Here is a 19,902-nt window from a genome sequence, read left to right on the forward strand (position 1 = left end):
ATATTGTATTGTACATTAATGGAGCTTTTCTCCCCGGGTCTCCGCTGGACACTACCCGGTAATCAAATGCAAAATAAAATAAATAAAAAGTGATTCTGGTGTGGCAGCTATTGATATGTGGGAAGAGACTAAAGAAAACATGATACAAAAGCTGATGAATTGAAATCTCTGTTATATGGACTGTAAGATGCAAGCAGTTAATGTTTTTAGTCCCTTTAGTCTTATACACAGGTCAGGCATATTTTATCAACCAGAGAAGTTGAGTAGCAGTTAATAAAGAGCTGAAGGATTTTATCTGGGAGGAGAGGAAGATGGCAAGAGTCAAGTGGGATAAGCTGATTCTTCCAATAGAACAAAATAGATTGGGATTGCACGATTTGAAGGGGTATTTCATTGCTACACAGTTATGGCTCCTGTACATAGCACAAGCAGAAACCTGTAATTCAAAGGGATGATGATGGAGCTGAAGAAAGAAGGAGAGACTGGGATTTTGGGTGCAAATCTTTTCTGTATGATTACTGTTATTCTGCTTATATTATATTCTTAAAGTAGCATACAGTATTCTAAGAACTAAGCCAACACGGGAATGGAGAAAGGAGATTCTGATGTTGGGGTTGACTGCAATTAGGGATACAGACAGTAGGCAAGAGGGGGACTGAAATTTATTTGAGAAAACTGCCAAAGTAGCTAAGGTATTGGGAGCAAATAACTAGAGAGGGTAAGGTAATAGAATGGAAAGATGCCAAAAATGTATTTGGACTGCAGGTTAGAGATTGCCTTCACTGTCAAGGACTGGCATCAGAGTATAGGCAAAGAGAAAGAAATAGGGGGGTCCTAAATGAAAGACCAGCAGTGGTAGTGTTTTTAGTAGATTTTAGAACAGAAGCTGCTGTTAAAAAAAAGAATAATTAGTAGAGCATATCAATATTGCATGATAACTGTTGAGAGTCAGAGAAGATTAGAAAGGATTGGGAAGAGATTGGTTAAGCAGTTCACAAAGAAACAATAGGGGATATATGCAAGTCTCCCAAATATGCAACAAAATTTAGACTATTTAAGATTTTTTTTCTTGGAAATATTTACATAGTTATTTTTATGCCCCAAGCAGATTACAGACACTTTTTCCTTAGAGAGACAGCAAATGTTGGAGGTGTGTTTTGGAAGAAAGGTAATTGAGAGCATATTTTGTGGGAGTGTAATGAGTTCAGAGACTTTAAAGATTCCCTGCAGACTAGGTGAGTATCTAGGGAAATGATTTTTCTGAACTAGAATCAGAAGTGCCTATACATAGTAAGGCCTTGCTGAATCTAATTATGGTGGCTGCCAAAAAGCAGTTACTAGAAAATGGAAATTCAAGTCTAAACCAGCTGTACTAGAAGTAGTGAATATACTAACAGAGATAACTGGAACTGGGATCTTTAGAAGAGGGTAGGAGCAAATTACATATAAAGAAATGGGAATTGTGGGAACAACACATACAGGGGAGGAATGAGATTTAAAAGAAGGCAGGATTTAAATGAGCTATATAATGTTTGACTGACAATATTTGGGTAGATTATAAGTGATGTATAATGTTTGCAACTAAAATTATGTCAATGTGGTTTGTGATTTATAATACTTGGAACCAAGATTATGTGAATATGGTTGGTTTTCATTTATTTAAATGTATGAATGCATGTCATGTTTCTTGTTTAAAAAAAGTCTCCTGTCTCCAAACAAACCATTTCCAAGAGGATAGCCAACTGTTTTAAGTTCTTTTACTCTTACCATGGAAAAATTGTACCCGAAAATATTAAAGCCCACTTCTCCAAGCAAGAGGCAACTACCACTGCTTTCCTCAAAGGAGTCCCTACCCGGGCCATGTTAGAGGCAGCCACATGGAATTCTTTGCACACCTCTATAAAATAGTGTAATTTAGGCACTGTTTATGAGGCTAGTACAGGTTTCACTACTGCCTCCCGCAAATCCTTAGTTTCTAGGGATATACAGATGGCCTACCAGCCAACTATTGGCTTTGATAAGTCATCCCAAGAATCAGTATTGCAAAATTGACTACGACAGACATAGTACGGTTGTGTCCCACTTACCGTAATTGTAGATGTTCAGGTAGGTCAGTGTTGCAGTACATACTCCCACCTACTAACTCCTCTGTCTTCTGACCACTTTTCTCCCCCTTGCTGAGTGCAAGGGTAGAGTTATTCAGTGCAGGTAGTCCTGATGTCCTTCTCTTCATCTATTGTGGTTTTAACATGAGAAAGCTCTCCATTGCAGGCGACCCAACATCTGCCAGCATATGAATGTCTTTCACTACTGTAGGATATGTGGTATGTCACATATAGGCTGCTGTCGTATATCAGCTGTAAAAGTGACGTATGCACACATCTACATCAGAACTTCTCTGCTGCCAGTCGGTACGCCACCTTGAATGTCTGCCTGCTCATCGAGCCCCTCATTGTTTTCTGCAGATTCTCTGATAAGTGCCCCCCTTGGGGAAATATTTTTTTCTTTTACTTCTGTGTAGTGGTAGGGTTCATGTCATCCAAAAAAAAGGCAAATGCCATTGTGAAAGACAAATTCCACTTAAGAATAGCCATCTGCAGTGTCTGTTCTGTCTAGGGCCTATCCACGATCACAAATCCTGTCCCATTTGCCAGGCCTTTGTAGCCAAGACCCTTAGAAATAGGCTGTCCTCCTTAGCCATTTACTTGGAATACCAGTGCCAAAGTTATTAGCGAAAAGTGCGATGGGGGGATCCTCTGAGCCTGAGGTAGTCAGCCAATAAGTGGAAGGCCAAAAAAGCCAAGGCCTGAAGCTGCTATGCCTCTTCATACAGACGTCTCTCCTGAGGTGGATGTGAGCCCGGAGATATGGCCAGTTTCTGGTTATGTATCTCTGTCTGAGCCCGATGCTGAGGTCGCCCTGGATCCCAACCACTGGCACATCCTCAGAAGTTGAGTAGGCATCCATCCAGGATGTATAGGTGGGAACCGAGGCTCATAATAACCAAAGGCCCTATAGGATACCTCAGATGCTGGTGCGGGAAGAAATCCACTTGGATATCATTGAGTGTAGGCCTACGTCCAGCCCTCCAACACTACATAGGTCAGACCTGCATCAAAAGAAAAAACAAAGGACAAAACATTTTTCCCCTCCTAAGGAACCTCCTAGTGACTGGGAACAGTTCATCCAAGGACTTTTCAAGGCCCTTAAACCCCCCTCTGGGATCTCTATCCCTACACTGCCATGCTCAGCATCACCACAAAAGAGAGTCCGGGAGGAGATTTCCTCAGATGAAAAGGCCTCCCCAGAAGAGGAATCTCTGGCCTGTTCCTGACAGATCCCCTCCCCTCCCCTCTAGATTATGCTTCCTCAGAGAAGGACTCCAATAGAACAGACTCACCCGTGGAAGAACTCTCCTTTGGTGAGACCTTAGTGAAAATGAGATAAGTTACCATATTTGAAATGAAGTACAAAAAAAGTACTATGACCTTCTGCAGGTGGAGGTAAGTCTTTAGAACGGGTAATTTTGGTTATTTGTTTTGTGGATATGCAGGAGGTCCATTAGAGTGGGGTCTGACAATGCCCTTTATGCCAGGCATAGAGATAGAATACAGTGACAGGGCCTTGAGGCAGTCTGCGTAGGATATTTTACCTAGGCCCTGTATTCCTTTAGTGAGGAATCTATGTGGACGTTCCAATTGTTGTATATGCCTAGTTAAATGCTTACCAAAGGGGGTATTGTAATCAATGATAGGTCTGATGGGTGCCGAATACAGTGGAACAATGACTTCCTTGTACTTGGATGCCATACCTTTGTTTATAAGTTGCACAACTTATGATTTCCTCACCACTGTAGACAAGTGATGGTCAAAGGCTAGATTACTATCTATGTGTATTCCGAAGTCCCTGACTACTGGGTTAACTCTAAGGGGTGTATTGTCAGTATGATAGTTACCAGGGATTGATGACTTCCCAAAGGATACTGTATGCATTTCTTGGCATTTAGTTTTAATCCATGGCTCTGACACTAGTTGTTTGTCTGTCAGCCCCTCCTGGAGAACATTTGTGTCGGTATGAAATTCAGTGATGGCTCCTAATTTGTAATCATCTGCAGATTTAGTCAGCTAGAGACCGCTGACATTGGCCTTGACTTCTGAGAAGTAAATGGCAAAAAGGAGCAGTCCAAGGACTGATCCCTGAGGGACTCCACTTGCGAGTGGCCTCTTTGTAGAGCTGAACTCCCCAATTCTAACTTCCTGGGTCCTGTCTGTGAGCCAGTTTGCTATCCACCAGGTGACATACAGGTTTGTACTTAACCTCTTGAGTTTGTCAACAATGCCCAAGTCAGGTATTGTATCAAATGTCTTGGCCAGGTCTAGTTAGGCAGTGTGAACAATTTTGCCCTCATCCATTGCTTTGGTGACCTTTTCAAGGAAGTGCACCAGGTTGAGTAGGCATGATCTGCCCTTGATGAAACCAAGCTGGGTTGGGTCTAGTGTCTGGAGGTTTACTGTATCTCTATTGATCATCTCTATGATAATTCTTTCCATGATTTTACATATAAGACTAGTGAAATATATGGGTCTGTAGTTTCCAGGGTCTATAGATGGCCCACCTTTGTGCAGAGGGATGACTGTTAACTTTCTCCATTCATGAGGCTTGAAGCCTCTTTGGAGGCTACAGTTAAATAGTAATTTCAGAAGCCCTGATAGGTCAAGTTTCATGCTATTTAGAAGGCACCCTGGGATCATTACATCCAAGTGACGCCTCCAGGTGCATCTGCAGTTTGTGTTACAGAACAAGTTATTTATATTAAGTGTGGATATAAGAAATTTTACATAGGGCAGACAAAAAGAATGTTTAAAGTCAGAATCCTGGAACATTTGAGAGACATTAAAAATAACAAGTTAGAGAGCCCTTTGGCTCAACATTTTGTTAAATACCATAACTCTGACACTATTAGTTTTAGGGTGTCTATTTTAGAAAATATTATTAGAAAGGAAGCTAGTGAAGAAAGTATAAAAAATTTACTTTTAAAGAAAGAATTAATTTTTATTCTAAAATATCAAACATTGGTGCCAAAAGGGTTAAACACTGATTGCTGCTGGAAAAGTGTTATATAAACATACTGCTTTTTTAATTGGACTCTTAATTGTTTAATTGATGTTTAATTATATAATGTGCTAATATAGGTGTGTATAAATATTGGATGGAAGTGTTTTGTTAGTTACTCCTTGAAGGCTTTGTATAGCCGAGGCGCTAGAGAAGAGTATCCACAGAGAATAAACTGTTTTGGTGAACTGGCTGTTGTCTTATTCGGATTGAGCTGCGAGGTCTGTTCGAGCTGAAAAGCTGTTGTGAGTGGCATCTGCAGTTAACTCCTACTGATGGCTCTAGACGTCAAATATTGCTTGTTCATATTTGCATCAATAATTCCAAAACCATGCTATGTAGAAGGTCTTAAAAGATTTCATCTTAAAGCTTACACAATGGCAAATTCAAATGCATTAATATTTGACCTCTGTCTGGTGCAGGTAAATAGACATTAACTGTTGTTTTTATTATATTAATTCATATAAATATAATTTTCACATTTTTTCTAAATGTCATCAACCAATTATCACAAACAGAACTCCTTGGCCTCGTATGAAAGCTCTCAGAGAGATGAATAAAATGCTGCTTTGACAGTATGTGTGTAATTTGAGTGGTTGCTGAGATATTGTAAGTTGTTTACAAAATATTAAAAATGTAATGGTTACTGTGTTTACTATGACTTATAAAATTCAGTTTAGGACCTAGAACCTAAAGAATACTACCACTATAAAATAGTTTGTGCTGAAGAGTTTGGTATTTATATTTCTTTCATAACCAGTGTGGTTCCAGAGATAGAGCATCAGTTTGAAATGTGAAGACATAATTTGATTATGTCAAATGGCTTAGGCTCCGCCCATTGGAAGTTCCAGTGCAAACTTCCAAAGCTCCATTGGAGTGAACGAGTTAAAAGGCATCCTGGGATTTTGTTTGGGCCCATTGATGCAGTGTTCTTGGTCTTAGAGAATGCATTAAGGACCTGTTCCCTTGTGATAGTAGGGGAAGTTATATTTGATATTACCTGAGGGAAAGTTGAGGGGGAGAGAGGTAAAGTTAGAGCTGAATTAATCAGCCAGGAGGTTTGTTTTATCTTCTTGCTCAGTATAGGTGGCTGTATTCACAATGAGCTCTACACACAATTGTGTATAGTCTTTGAGGTTGCAGACATAGCTAAAGAATACTTTGTGGTTGTCCTTGTCCTAGGAGGCCAAACTTAACTCAAAGTTGGCTTTAGTAGACTTTGTCCTCTGAGTTGTTTGTATAGTTTGATGAGAGGGTTTTTATCCTGCTAGGTGCTGCACCTCCTAATTTTTGCCATGATTTTCTTCCTCCTTTTATACACCTTGTTGATTTTGTGATTCCACCATGGTGGGTTGTTTTTTTGCTTTAGTTCTGTACTACTTCCTGGTGAGTACAGCTGCCTCTTTACAGCTACTAACATGTCTGTATATGGTTTCTGTGAACAGTTCTGCATAGGCAGCAGTGTTCTCAGGGTTTATAGGGGCTTGAAATTTTGCCAGGTTCTCACTTACTAGCAGGAGGTTAGCCTTAGACTAGTTCCTGAATATTCCAGGTTTAGTTGGGTAGTCCAAGTTTTATTTTTACTTCAGAGGAGACCATTTTTTGGTGTGACCTTGCCAGGAAAGGTATTACAGTAGGGAGTGTGCAGTAGTCTCCCATATTAGCGAGGACCAGCTGGTGTATTGACTGTCTGGTCTAGGGAGTTTGTGTTTACAAAATCCAGGAATCTCTGTGCATATACGTTTGGTGTCATATAGGATTGTCAGTTAATAGCGAGGTAATTAAGTCACCTGTAAATATGGTATTGGGTTCTAATAAGTTTAAATACATGGCATGGGTTTCCTTGATCATAGAGGGGGACCTGTAGCTTGCAAGGAAGTGGTATTGGTTTTTACCTATGGTGATTTGAACATGGAGCAGCTCAGTTGCATTGTCCTGTTTGACCAGCCTTGAAGTATATTTATTTTTCATGTAAATAGAGAAACTTCCACCTTTAGTCCCTGCCTGTGAAGTAGCTGGCCTAAATGTGTGGAAGGCATTATAACCTTGCACTGTTGGTGTGCTGTCTGTGGCTTTAAACCATGTCTCAGTGACTGCACAGATGTCAGCATTCCCTAGGGTACAGAGAGCTTCTAGGGAGTGTTTTTTGTTTAGACTCCTAGCATTGAGCAGTAATACCTTTAGATTTTCTTGGTTTTGATTTGCTGTGTCAGAAGTACTTTCAGTTTTGTATTGCCAAAAAAGGCACTATGGGGAAGGCAATGTTTTAGCTAATATTCGAAATCCTAGAGGGCAGAGGTGCAGACCATCCCTGGCAAAGCAGCATGGTCTGTTGACCATCTCCTTCCATGCTGACAAATATTGCAATTCTTAGAATGACACCAGAAACTAAGCCAATTATTAGTCAATCATCTTTTGTTAGTATTGTGGCATCATCCGTGGAGAAGGTAAGATACTGCTCAATGCTAGGCTCATACCAGCCTGAGACGCATATTCTGAGAGCTCCATGATGTGTCTCTTCGTATAGTCTAGGGAGGTACGTCTCAGGTTTCCCAGTGCCTCTCTCTGCCCTGCCAGGTTCGGAAAGCATAACTCAAGACTCTCCATCATTTAAAAAGGATACTTTCTGATATGGGACTCCCTGCCTTCTTTTCAGAGGCACTTCCCAACCACCAAAGGAACTTACCACCCTCTTTTCCAGAGGTGCTTGTAGACCTATGGAGACCAGAAACTATTCAGGAGGTTCCTCAAGGTCAAAAAGGAAGAGGTTTCTACTCCAGAATGTACCTGGTACCCAGAAAGGATGGCCATTGAAGGCCCATCTTAGATCTGTTTCATCTTAGCACCTTTCTGAAGGTACCCACCTACCATATGTTAACTATTCGAAACTTGTTCCCTCTAATTCTGCCACAATGGATATCAAAGATGCATATCTACACATTCCTATACACTCCAACTGCAGGACGTTTTTGTTTTTCTGTGGCTGCCTGGCATTTTCAGTTCTCTGCATTGCCCTTTGGAATGTCCAACGCACTAAGGGAGTTTACAAAATGCCTAGCTCCTGTGATTGCCTGTTGCAGCCTTCAGGGCATCCATGTTTTCCCCCTACCTAGATGATCTCCTGTTTATGGCAACTTCTCCAGAAATCCTAGAGCAAAACATTCTCTTTGCCATTTCTCTTCTGAAATGTCTGGGATTCACCATAAACTACAAAAAAGCCATTATTTGCTCTTCTCAGGATCACATCTTCCTATGGTGCAGGATCCAGACAAACCTCATGAGTCTCTCTCCCTCTTCAAAAGGCAGTGGACCTCCAGTCCTACTTCAGAAACCTTTTAGCCCTTCACCACATTTCAGCCAGGGAGTTTCTCAGGGTGTTGGGTTTCATGGCATCCACTATCCCAGTGATCCCATGTCAAAACTTCACATGAAGAAACAACAGTGGTTTCTAAAGTCTGTTTGGATGCAGCATTCGCACCCTTTAGACTTTCCAATTCCTCTCATCCGCTGTCTAAAGAGGCAGTTTCAATGGTGGATCCAACAAGTGTCTAAACCCAGGACTCCCGTTGCACCCCCTACCTCCAGTTCAAGAACTGTTCACAGACGCTTCATATGTGGGATGAGGTGGCAGCTTTCGGAAACTTGAAAGCTCAAGGAACATGGTCCCCCTCTCAACAAAGAGAACAAATCAGTGTAAGGGAGATGAGGTCACTACTGCTAGTAATTCAAGTCTTCCATCCTGTCTTTCTCCCAGTACCTATAAAACTATTCACAGACAATATGACAGTTCTCTGGTATGTGAACAAGTAAAGGGGGTACCAAATCCTACCTGTTATACAGGCTAGCAGTCAAATACAGGGTGGCTCTCCAGGCAGCTTACATTCCATCCAACCAAAATTGTGTGGCAGACACTTTGAGCAGGTCCCTAACACAGTCCCACAAATGGATGCTTCAAAGTGATGTGTTTCTGGACATTTTTCACAAGTGGGGTATTCCTCAAGTAGATCTCTTTGCCTCCCCACACTTTTGTGCAGAGTCCCTCACCTTCTGGTCCAGAAGGTGAGCGCCCTTTCATTCTCTTGGAAGGAGATGTTTCTGTATGTGTTCCCTCCCCTTGCGATCTTTCTGAAACTCCTATTCAGAATTCATTAGGACAATCCAAAAATCTTGCTGGTGATTCCCATTTGGCCAAGACAGCACTGGGTTCCGCCTTCTCCTGCATCTAGCCAAGGGCAATCACCACAAGTTACCTCACAGGGTGGACCTTCTCACACAAGACAAAGGAACTCTCATCCATCCCCACTTGTCTACCCTTTAGCTTACTCTGTGGGTGATAGGGCATTCAAACATTTGTTCTTGGAGGCCGTACTTAGGGTTCTGCAGGTGGCCAGAAAACCCAGTACCAGAAAATCCTACCGAACCAAATTTGAGATTTTCAGTCTGCAGTCTGTCTCTGAAACCAGGACCCAGTAAAAGTGGAAATCCCTCTGGTTCTAACCTATTTGTGTAAATTGTTCAATACTGGCTTGATGTACTCTTCAATGAAGGGCCATATGGCAGCTATTTCTGCCCGTCTGCCCCAACCCCCCACACACACACACACACACACACACACACACACACACACACACACACACACACTAGCTAGCAGGTTTGAGACTAAACAATTTCTTAAAGGCATCCTTCACATTAGACCTCCCAGGAAAACCCGTTCCTCCTCCCTGGGATATTTTTTTTTTTCTAGAAAAGCCAACTTTTTCCCCCATTCGAGCCAGCTTCATCAGTGTCTTTGCTGTATTGCTCCTGGAAAACTGTACTTCTCCTAGCTAGCACATTAGCCAGACCTGTGTCTGAGCTCCAGGCTCTTATGGCCTCTACCCCCCTTTGGTTTTCCAAAAAGACGGGGTTTCCTTGCATACCAATCCTTTTATGCCCAAGGAAGTCATTGAAATGTTACTTGGGGGTTACCTACCTACCTTTCCTTCTCCACAAAATCCTAGTGAGAAGGTATTGCACACACTGGATGAGTATAAACAGCTTAGATTTTACTTAGAAAATCAGACCAGCTTTTTGTCCATCATCCAAGGGCTTTGGGATTGCCTTTTGCCAAGCAGTCTATTTCTACTTGGATTTCTAAGGCTATTTCTTTCTACTATGTGAAAAATGGAAAAACCCTTGCTTCTTCTGTAAAGGCCCATTCCACTAAGGTTGTAGCCTCATCAGGGTGGACACTAGCTCTATTCTCAAAGCAGCTACTTGGAGTTCTATTCATACCTTCACTAAACATTACAAATTTGATGACATTTCTAGGTCCAGAGCAGGATTTGCCAGAGCCATATTCCATGGATTCCTGGAGCCCTACTGCCTCTTCCTCCACCCTGTCTTCATGAGCCTTTGTATTCTCCCTCATGTTAAGAAAACTCTAACAGATGAATAGAAGGAAGAATAGCTATGTAAAATCTTACCATAACAATAGATGTCCTTCTCTTCTCTGTTGCTGTATTCCAACCCCTCCCTCTCTCCTTCCCCCTGGGGGTTTGATACCTTCCTTAGGCTTCCTCCTGGGGCATTCAGTTCTGAGGTAGATATGTGCATATGTCACTTTTATGGCTAACGTATGGCAGCAGCCTACATGCGATGTACCACACATCCTTCAGTAGTGAAAGACTTTTGTATACTGGCCAATGTCAGGTCACATACAGCAGAGAGGTCCCTCATGTTAAGAATATTGCAACAGAAAAGAGGACTTCTGTCATTATGGTAAGATTTTACACAACTATTCTTTATTTCCATCATCCTCCCTCTGCCTGTTATGATCTTTTTCCTTCTTAGTCAAATCCAGACAACTGGGGAGGTTGTGCAGTTGTCGGGCAGCAGACTTGCTTTTGTTCACTGCTTAGAAAGACCTGAAGATGGTGCCAACTGACGCACTTCTTATAGCCCTGATGTCCAGGTGTTAATCTTCAGTTGTCCATCGCCTAGGGATGATGCAAAGATTCTGGAAGTCGGGACAATTTTAGCCTTTTGTATGGCAGGAAGACCCAAGAATCTGTATTGTATCACTCATCTACTTGAACATCTACAATTATGACAAGTAGGACATAACTGTTCTTTCTTGACAGCTGAAATGGAAATGGCATTTTTTTTTTATTTAAACTGAATATTTGTGATGCTTCTTTATGGTTTGATAGTTTATTTTACATTTCAGATGTACTTACCTACTTTTTTTGTGTGTGTAGGTTGCATCCTTCTGTTCAGAAGCTTTGGTGATCTGCAATGCCATTATCCATCCAAGAGTACCTTGCCTTCAAGTCCCATTCAGTCCTGCAGCAATTAATCCAGCCATGGTCAAAGTACAAATGGTTGCTTCTGAGGCACCAGCCCAGTTCAGGCCTACCTTCCACCTGCCATCTCCTATGGTTAGGCCTTCATTAAATCACTTGGACCTGCCCTTGCAGGGTATGACTGCAGGCCAGCAGTTATTATCTAGATTGTCCACACCTTTGCCCGTACCCTTGACTACAAGTGTGAGTGTTCCAGCAATGCCACCCTGTGTGGTAAGTAAAGAGAACCACATATCAGAGCAGCAGATGGATATGGATGCAGGACTTCAAGCCATGCCACCTTCTCCTGGTGAAACCTTTGATGATAAAGGGCGCAGACCTGTTTTTATCCATTATGACAAAGAGGAAGAAACAGATGTAGAAATATCACTGGAAAGTGATTCTGATGATAGTGTTGTCATTGTACCTGAGGGACTGCTGCCAAAGCCACAGAGCACATCTCCTTCAAAGACAGCAGAAGAGACTGAAGAGTCTGCTGCAAATCTACCTGTGCCTGTAGCCGTCGCATTGGATACAGCTGTGCCTCCTACTCCGTCTCTGCCTGTAAGCCAATCACAGCCTGTATCCCAACCTTCTTCAGCAGAGAATCAAGTAGTTGCCTCTCAGGCGGCTGAAGAAGACCTCACTGTTATAAATATTAACAGCAGTGATGATGAGGAGGAAGATGAGGAGGAATACCCAGATGATTTTTTTGAAGATGAATATCCTGAAGAGGACTTTGATGGTGAAATGGAAGAAGATGCTGAGATGGAAGAGGAAGAGGAGGAGGAAGAGGAGGAAGATGAGTTGGAAATGGATGAGTTTGAGGATGTGGAAGATGAGGAAGAGTTAGAAGAGGAGGAGGAGGAGGAGGACTATGATGAGGAGGAAGAAGAATTCATGTCAGGAGAGGAGGAAGAGGAGGAGATACAGCAGGAAATTTCCCAACAGGTAGAAATGTCATTAAAAAAAGTTACAAGTTTACCAATAGATGATAACCAAGAATCTGTGTGCAAACTGCAAGAGACTATTGCTTCACAGCAGGATGATGACATGGAGGTTGAAGAAGTGAGGGTTAATGCAGAAGAAAAGAAAATAACTAGTGAAGTAATAGTAATTGAAAAGCTTGATGAAGAAACAACGGAAATAAAATTAGTGGAAGAAGAGAAAATAGAAGCTGGGGCAACTGATGTGAAAACAGAAGCTGAACCTGAGGAGAAGGTAGAACATGAAGAAACAGAGGAGAATTTAGCAGCACAAAACCAGATGGAACCAGAAATATTGCCACAAGAAGAGCCACCAAAAGAAGTGAGCGTGGAAGAGATGCCGGCAGTAAAGCTATCTGTGGAGGAGAAATGCCAAGACTTGGAAGCAAAAGAAGAACAAAAGGAAGAAACCAAACCTGATGAGAAGGTGGAGACTGTTCCTTGTTCAGAAGTCTGTCATTCAAAAGAGAGTGAGCTGTTAGAGAAATCTGTCCTGGAACAAGTACCACAAGATGTGGCAACAGCAGCCTCTGCTGATGTAGCAGTCACAGCTACAGAGACAGCTCCAGGGGAGACAACAGACATGGTTGAAGTGCTCACCCCTTCTGAGGGGACTGCCCCAGTTGTGATGGTACCTGCTGCTCCTGAGGGGACTGAAGTTACTACGGCTGAGACGGTGCCAACTGCCACATCTGAAGTGATAAGTGCTCCATGTGATGTAATGGCAAGTGAGCCATCAGAAACTATGGCAGCTTCCACAGCTGAAGAAATGCTTCTGGCAGAGCATACAGACAAACATCAGGAAATGTCTGTAGTAGATGCAGACACTTCAGTTGAAATTATGGTCTCTGAGAAGGTGGCATCTTCAGATGAAGTGATTGAGGAAGAATTGACTAGCAAAGAGGAAGAGAAGCCGGATGGTGAAATATCTGCAAACATAAAGGAAGCTGACGAAGAAGAAAAAGTAAGTTTTTCTTTTCTTTTTTTCTAGTATTTGGATAGTGATAATTGTAGAAAAAAAACATATGAATGCATGTTTTTAAATTATCCACAAGCAATCTGTGGAGTTGGTCCAAAGACCAAATTACCACCGTAACAGCTATAAATAAATGCAGTGTGTGAGGGTCATGCTGCTCAATGCTAGAAGTCTAAATCTCAAGTTGCATTCACTTGAAGCACTCCTCAAAATGGAGAACATAGACATTTGTGCTGTAACCGAGACCTGGTTTAAAGCAGCAGAAAGCACCCCTGTGCTACTAGGCTATAACTTATTCCACACCTTTCAGCCCCAGAACATGGACCAAAGCTCCAAAGGTGGTGATGTTTCCATATCCGTAAAGGATATGCACATGTCCAGACTAGTAGTCCAGCATAATGCATCTGAGATACTCCAGGTACAACTAACATTGGGTAAGATGGCGATTCAGGTCGTAGCCTGCTATAGGTCTCCAGCCATGTCCCAAGACACTCAAACTCCACATTGCTAAGCACCCTGGAAACTATTAAGATCCAACCCAACACTCTCATACTAGGTGACGTGTCCCAATGCTTCCTGGAATTCATCAATTGCAATGCTCTGGACCAGCTTATTCTTACCCCTACTAGAAGCAGCAACATCCTTGACCTGGTTATTACTAACATGGACAACCATTTCTCTACACCAGTAGTCAATTCCTCCTTGGTTAGATGCGACCAGAAACTAATCACCATGGAAATCCACATCTCACCCACACCCCCCGCAAAGGTATCCACCATGAGAAACTTCTCCAAAGCTGACTTTGGACTGCTAAAAACAGTGGTGGCTAACCTCACGGTACCCATACCAATGGAAAATAGCTGCATGACTGCGAAATCATACACCAATGCATTGTACGAACAATTACATAAATATATGGAACTAGCCATACCCAACAGAACCAAGATGCTCTCCTCCAAAAAAACGAAGCCAGTCTGGTGGTCTCATGCCATTAAACTCTACAACAGAAAGAAGAAACTGTTGCAGAAAAAGGTGAAGTCCCAAGACTGGAAACACTCCCTTATTAGCCTCAGCAAAAAGTTGAGATTCCTCATCAAAACCTCCAAAGCCAGCTATGAAGGCAGAATTGCAGCAGACACTAAAAACTACCACAAAGCCTTCTATAGTTGTATCAAGAATCTCCATGGCAATACCCAGATTTGCTCTGAGTTACTGCACAATGGTATCTCCTATACTGAGGCAACAGATATTGCCAACAATACTGCCCGACAGATTCAGTGACAACTTTACCCCCCCCCCCCCCCCAAAAGGACCAATCTCAATACCGGAAGAATGCCAGGTACCCAACATTACTGTAGCACAGGTTAAAGGTGCATTGTCTAAGGCCAAGAATACAGCTTCCATGAGACCCGACAATATCCCTGGCTGTGTTCTACATGAATTACAAAGTTAACTGGCACCACATCTGTGTTCTCACAACCTCACCTCAGGCTTTGTCCCTACTGAATGGCACACTGCTACAGTAATCCCTCTCCATAAAGGAAGAGCGACCTACAGAGCCTGGAAATTGTCACCCCATTAGCCTGACGAGTCTGATATGTAAGGCTATGGAGCGCATCATCATGGACCTAATTAACAAGGATAGAGGGGATCTCCAAACTCTAGATCCCGTGCAATTTGGTTTTGTGAAAGGTAGATCATGCCTGCTTAACGTGGTTGACTTTAAGTCGGTCACCAGAGTGGTAGTTGAAGGTAAGGCAGTTCATACAGCCTACCTCGATCTGGCTAAGGTCTTTGATACCATTCCTCACTCAGGAATTATTGATAAACTCGACAAACTAGGCATCAACCCCTACATCGTTAGGTGTGTTGCAAATTGGCTCACAGATCGAACCCACAGTGTGATAGCAGCGGACTCCAAGTCAGACTGCCTAAAGGGTATGAGTGGAGTCCCACAGGGATCAGTCCTGGGTCCTCTCCTGTTTGGCATGTACTTCTCAGAAGTCCAGGCCAACTCGGAGGGACGCTGGCTGACCAAATTCACAGACGACTGCAAGTTGGGAGCCATTAGCTCCCCAAGTGATGCAGACATCCTACAGAAAGGCCTCACTGAGACCAGTGACTGGTGTCGAAACCATTGCCTTAAGCTTAATGCCAAAAAATGCATGGTCATCCTGTTTGGGAAAAACTCAGTTCCCACCACATTGATGGGAGACCACTGCACACTGAAGGTGTTATTAGAGATCTGGGGACACAGGCTGGCAGCAGCCTCTTCTTCAACCACCACATTGCCACTGTGGTCAGAAAGTCCTGTGTGGCACATCTCATTACCAAGGGTTTTGCATACAGGAAGAAAGAGATAATCATTTCTCTCTACTCTTCCCTAATTAGACCAATCATAGAGTATAATGCCCCATTTGGCATATGTACCTCACTAGACACCTGCAACAGCTGAAGAGGCCACAGAAGTATCTCACTAAGAGTATTCTAGTCCTTAAACACATGTCCTACATGGACAGACTCAAACTCCAGCTATTCTCTCTCTCATATTGTCTACTAAGAGGTGATCTCTGCTTGACTTACAAAGCCATGTCTGACCCAGCTCTGTTAGAAATGTTACATCTAAAGAAATCCCAATCCCTCCACACCACACGCTCCAGACACCTCAACCTCATTACCACAATCAGTAGAACATGTTGGGACAGGTTCATAACCCAGAAGACTACCCATGCTCTGGAATTGACTTCCCATACATGTCAAGCAGAGCACCTCACTAGCCCTCTACAAGAGGAATCTTGACGAGTGGATGTGAAATGGAACATTCACCCCGGGGATCACTCCAGTGGCTCTACTTAATAGACTGAGAACTAAGGATGGGTGGCGCAATGCCAGGGCACTTCTATGGGCTAGGCTTGTAAAGGCCCTGGGGCCATTAGCCTAGTACACACCTATGAACATAATTTTCTTTAAAATTACATTTGATCAGTAGCGGGAGACAAAAAGGGCAGACCTAAAAGGTGTAAAGTGCATTTGCCATTCTACTTTATTTCCATTCCTGCCCCATCACCCTTTCACCATATGTTCTTTGCTGTCTTAAATGCTTTAATGAATTCCCTCTCCTCCACTTATTTTCTTACTCCTTTGCATAGGTTTTTGTAGCCCTCTTTGTGAAGAAGTTCTTTCAGAGGTACAGGTAGTCTAGTCCCTACAGTCTGCTGTCTGTGCTGCCTCCTCCCACTCTTTCCATCGTATTTATGATTATCCCTTTAATTCTGCATAACGTGATATTGTGCCACCAGTGTCATGCACTCCACCACGACTTTTCTGGATTCCAGCTATTGGAAGAAGGCTGTGAATGAAACAGGACTCGAACAGGATGTAAAAAAACAACCAATTTAATGCACCAATATACTCTACTCCTTGTGTAATTGTATAAAATCACATAATAAAAATGGTAAGTGCTTTCATCTGCTACATGCAGACATCATCAGACCAGATGACACCATCAAAACTACTGTTTTTAAATACTTTTTGGCGCCAAATTTCAAACTTCCAAAATATATTTAACCCTTGCATCTACAGATAAAAATGCTCCACGTACGTTTTAGAGCCAATACATCAATTGTATAAAACCAGTAACACACAACATCATGATACTATAGCAATATCATATAAAATATTTGTATAAATACATTCTATGTATAATATAATTACTAACTTCATCCCTATCAGTTATATATAAAAATGTAATAAAATTAAAAATAATGTGCTGCAACACATCAATACCTACAACTACACTTTAATACATGCTATGTAGCCATTGCCACTCCTGTATATGGACACCTACTATAATAAATGACTAAGTGAAATATTATAAAAATTATAAAAATATATAAATAAATGTGGGAGATATATGTTGAAAATGTATACACAAGCGGAAAAATGTGTGTATACACCCCTCATCACTGGCTTATTTCAACTCCAAAAACGGTTTTATAGAGAGAAAATTATTTATGCCTGGCTCCCTAGTGGCCTCTGCTGAAATTTGCCATACACTTTCCCTTTTGCTTAAAAGTGCTTTAAAATTCCCACCTTGTAGGGAACTATGTACCTGATCAATAATGGCGAATTTAAAAGAATGTGAGCTACCACATTTATTAATGTGCCTATATAGTGCATTTTTTACCTCTTTAGTTTTTATCCTATATATATATGATCATATATCCGTTTCTTCAACTGTCTTTCGGTTTTTCTTATGTAAAAAGCGGGACATAAAGAACACTTGGCTAAATACACTATATTGCTACTGTTACAATTCCCCTTCTTAAATTTTACATAGTTTCTATTCAAGTCTCCTAATCTACATCCTGCGTTCTCATTAATAAATCCGCACTGATTACATGCCCCACATTTCGTGGTGTATTTTCCAGTCATATCCATATGATTAGATTTTGATGTTTTTTTCAAGATTTTTTTTACATTCAAACCCATTTTATAAACAAATTTCATTCTCTGTCCTACCCTCATCTTTATATCATCATCTACTAATAAAATATTCCATACCTTACTTATGATTTGTTCAATATCTTTCACATATGGGGTATATGTCAAGACAGAAACTCTGTTCGACTTTATTTCTTCAATTTTTCCACTTTGTTTAAAATTAAAATTATTTATATCAATACCTAGAATGGGTTTGTATCTATTTCCCCATTCACTCAACACATATGTTGATATATCCTGAAGAATGGACTGAGGATACCCCCGATTTAGGAACATAATTACAATGTTGTCCATTTCTTTTTGCAGAATGTCTATTGTAGAGGACATTCTAGCTACACGAATACACTGGCCTTTAACGATGTTTCTTAACATATGCCTAGGGTGGCAACTATTGAACTCTAAATATGCATTGGAATATGTGCTTTTCCTGTATATTTCCGATTGAAAACCCATTTCAGAATGGCTAATATATGTATCCAGATAAGCAATACCCCTTTTGTCAATTGTGTATGTGAATTTCAAAAATTCACTTGTTTGGTTTATATATACTATAAAATCCTGAATACCTTCTTCTGGGCTGTTCCATAAGACAAAGATCGTCCAAAAATCTCGTATAATAAACTATATATTTATAATAGTCACTGCTAAAAACAAACCGGTTTTCCCATTCTAACATAATCATGTTAGCAAAAATGGGGGCACAAGAAGCGCCCATAGCTACGTCTCTCGTTTGTCTATAATATTCTCCCTCATAATAAATAAAATTAGTGTCCAGCACTAATTCCATCATATCTGTAATCAAATTAATCTTATCCCAACTCACACTTGAGTATTTCCTCAGACTTGAACAAAAATCTTCTAATCCCTGCTGTTTGGGAATACACGAGAACAAGTCAATTACATCAATAGTAATAAATATCAGTTTATTATGTAAGTTGAGCCAAGAACATCCATGAATCCTTGATGAGATGGGGCAGTTTATTATATATCAGTTTAACCCATCTGTCAATAACTACCCAAATATTGAATGTTTTGGATTTACTCCCTGATATCAGTCGGAACAGAGGTTTTCTTATATCTTTGTGTACTTTAGGAATGCCTACAGTCGTAGCCGTAACTGGATGTTCTACCTTAATAAAATTATACAATTCATCACTAATTCTGTTATCGATAACGTATTCCTCAATTGCCAAATCAATTTTTCGATATTCGATATTTTATATTAATTTTATTGAGATAAATTCATAATTACCTGACTCCATCAGTATGGCTTGTATCTCATTAATATAGTCAATATTATTATATAACACTATTCCCCCTCCTTTATCCGGCTTCATAACTCGGATATCCGAATTCATTACTAAATTGTTTAAATATGTTCTTTCCTCAACTGTCAGATTGTCCATTATTAAATGATTTTTAACCATTTTATTATATTTGTATACTTCATGACAGACTGCTTCCTCAAAACTCGTCACTTATGTGCAGTAGGAATAAACACACTTTTTTGTTAAGAGGCTTATTCTCTATAATAGTGTTACAATCTGTCTTGTTACCAAACATCATAGCTAAATTCATTTTAAGACAAAATAATTTGATGTCCGTGATCACATCCACTACATTGAACTTCGCACAAGGGATAAATTTCATACCCTTCTTAAAAAGTGAAAAATGTTCCTCTTTAATATCAATATTAGTATAGTTAAATACTTTTAGATCATTAAATTCATTAACTATGTTCGATTCATTTATTACGTCAGGAATACATATATGTGTGTCATTTGTTATAGTATTTTGTACACAACTTGGTCTCAGAACATTATGATTAACTCTAATATCTGCCAATTGTTCTCTTGTTCCACCCACTGATATCTCCCCCTCGTTGATTGTGGAAAGTATCGCCCCCCTTGAAAATTCAATAATCTCATCTTATACGTCTCATCATTGCATTCAGGATGTACTCTGATTCTTAAAACTATCCTGTCCCCATTTATAGGCCCTA

At 40.9% G+C, this 19,902-nt stretch overlaps 1 protein-coding gene across 1 annotated transcript in view; it reads left to right on the plus strand.

The window, feature by feature from the left end:
• Nucleotides 1-19,902, plus strand: part of PELP1 (proline, glutamate and leucine rich protein 1) — a gene marked incomplete in the record, with an annotated part of 1,137,423 nt that overhangs the window by 936,222 nt on the left and 181,299 nt on the right. The window contains 1 exon segment of the mRNA XM_044076299.1: nucleotides 11,352-13,385. Coding sequence (XP_043932234.1) covers nucleotides 11,352-13,385 — 2,034 coding nt within the window.

Source organism: Protopterus annectens, chromosome 7.part0, assembly GCF_019279795.1.
Source record: "Protopterus annectens isolate FY-2018-M chromosome 7.part0, PAN1.0, whole genome shotgun sequence".
Lineage (NCBI taxonomy): Eukaryota > Metazoa > Chordata > Ceratodontiformes > Protopteridae > Protopterus > Protopterus annectens.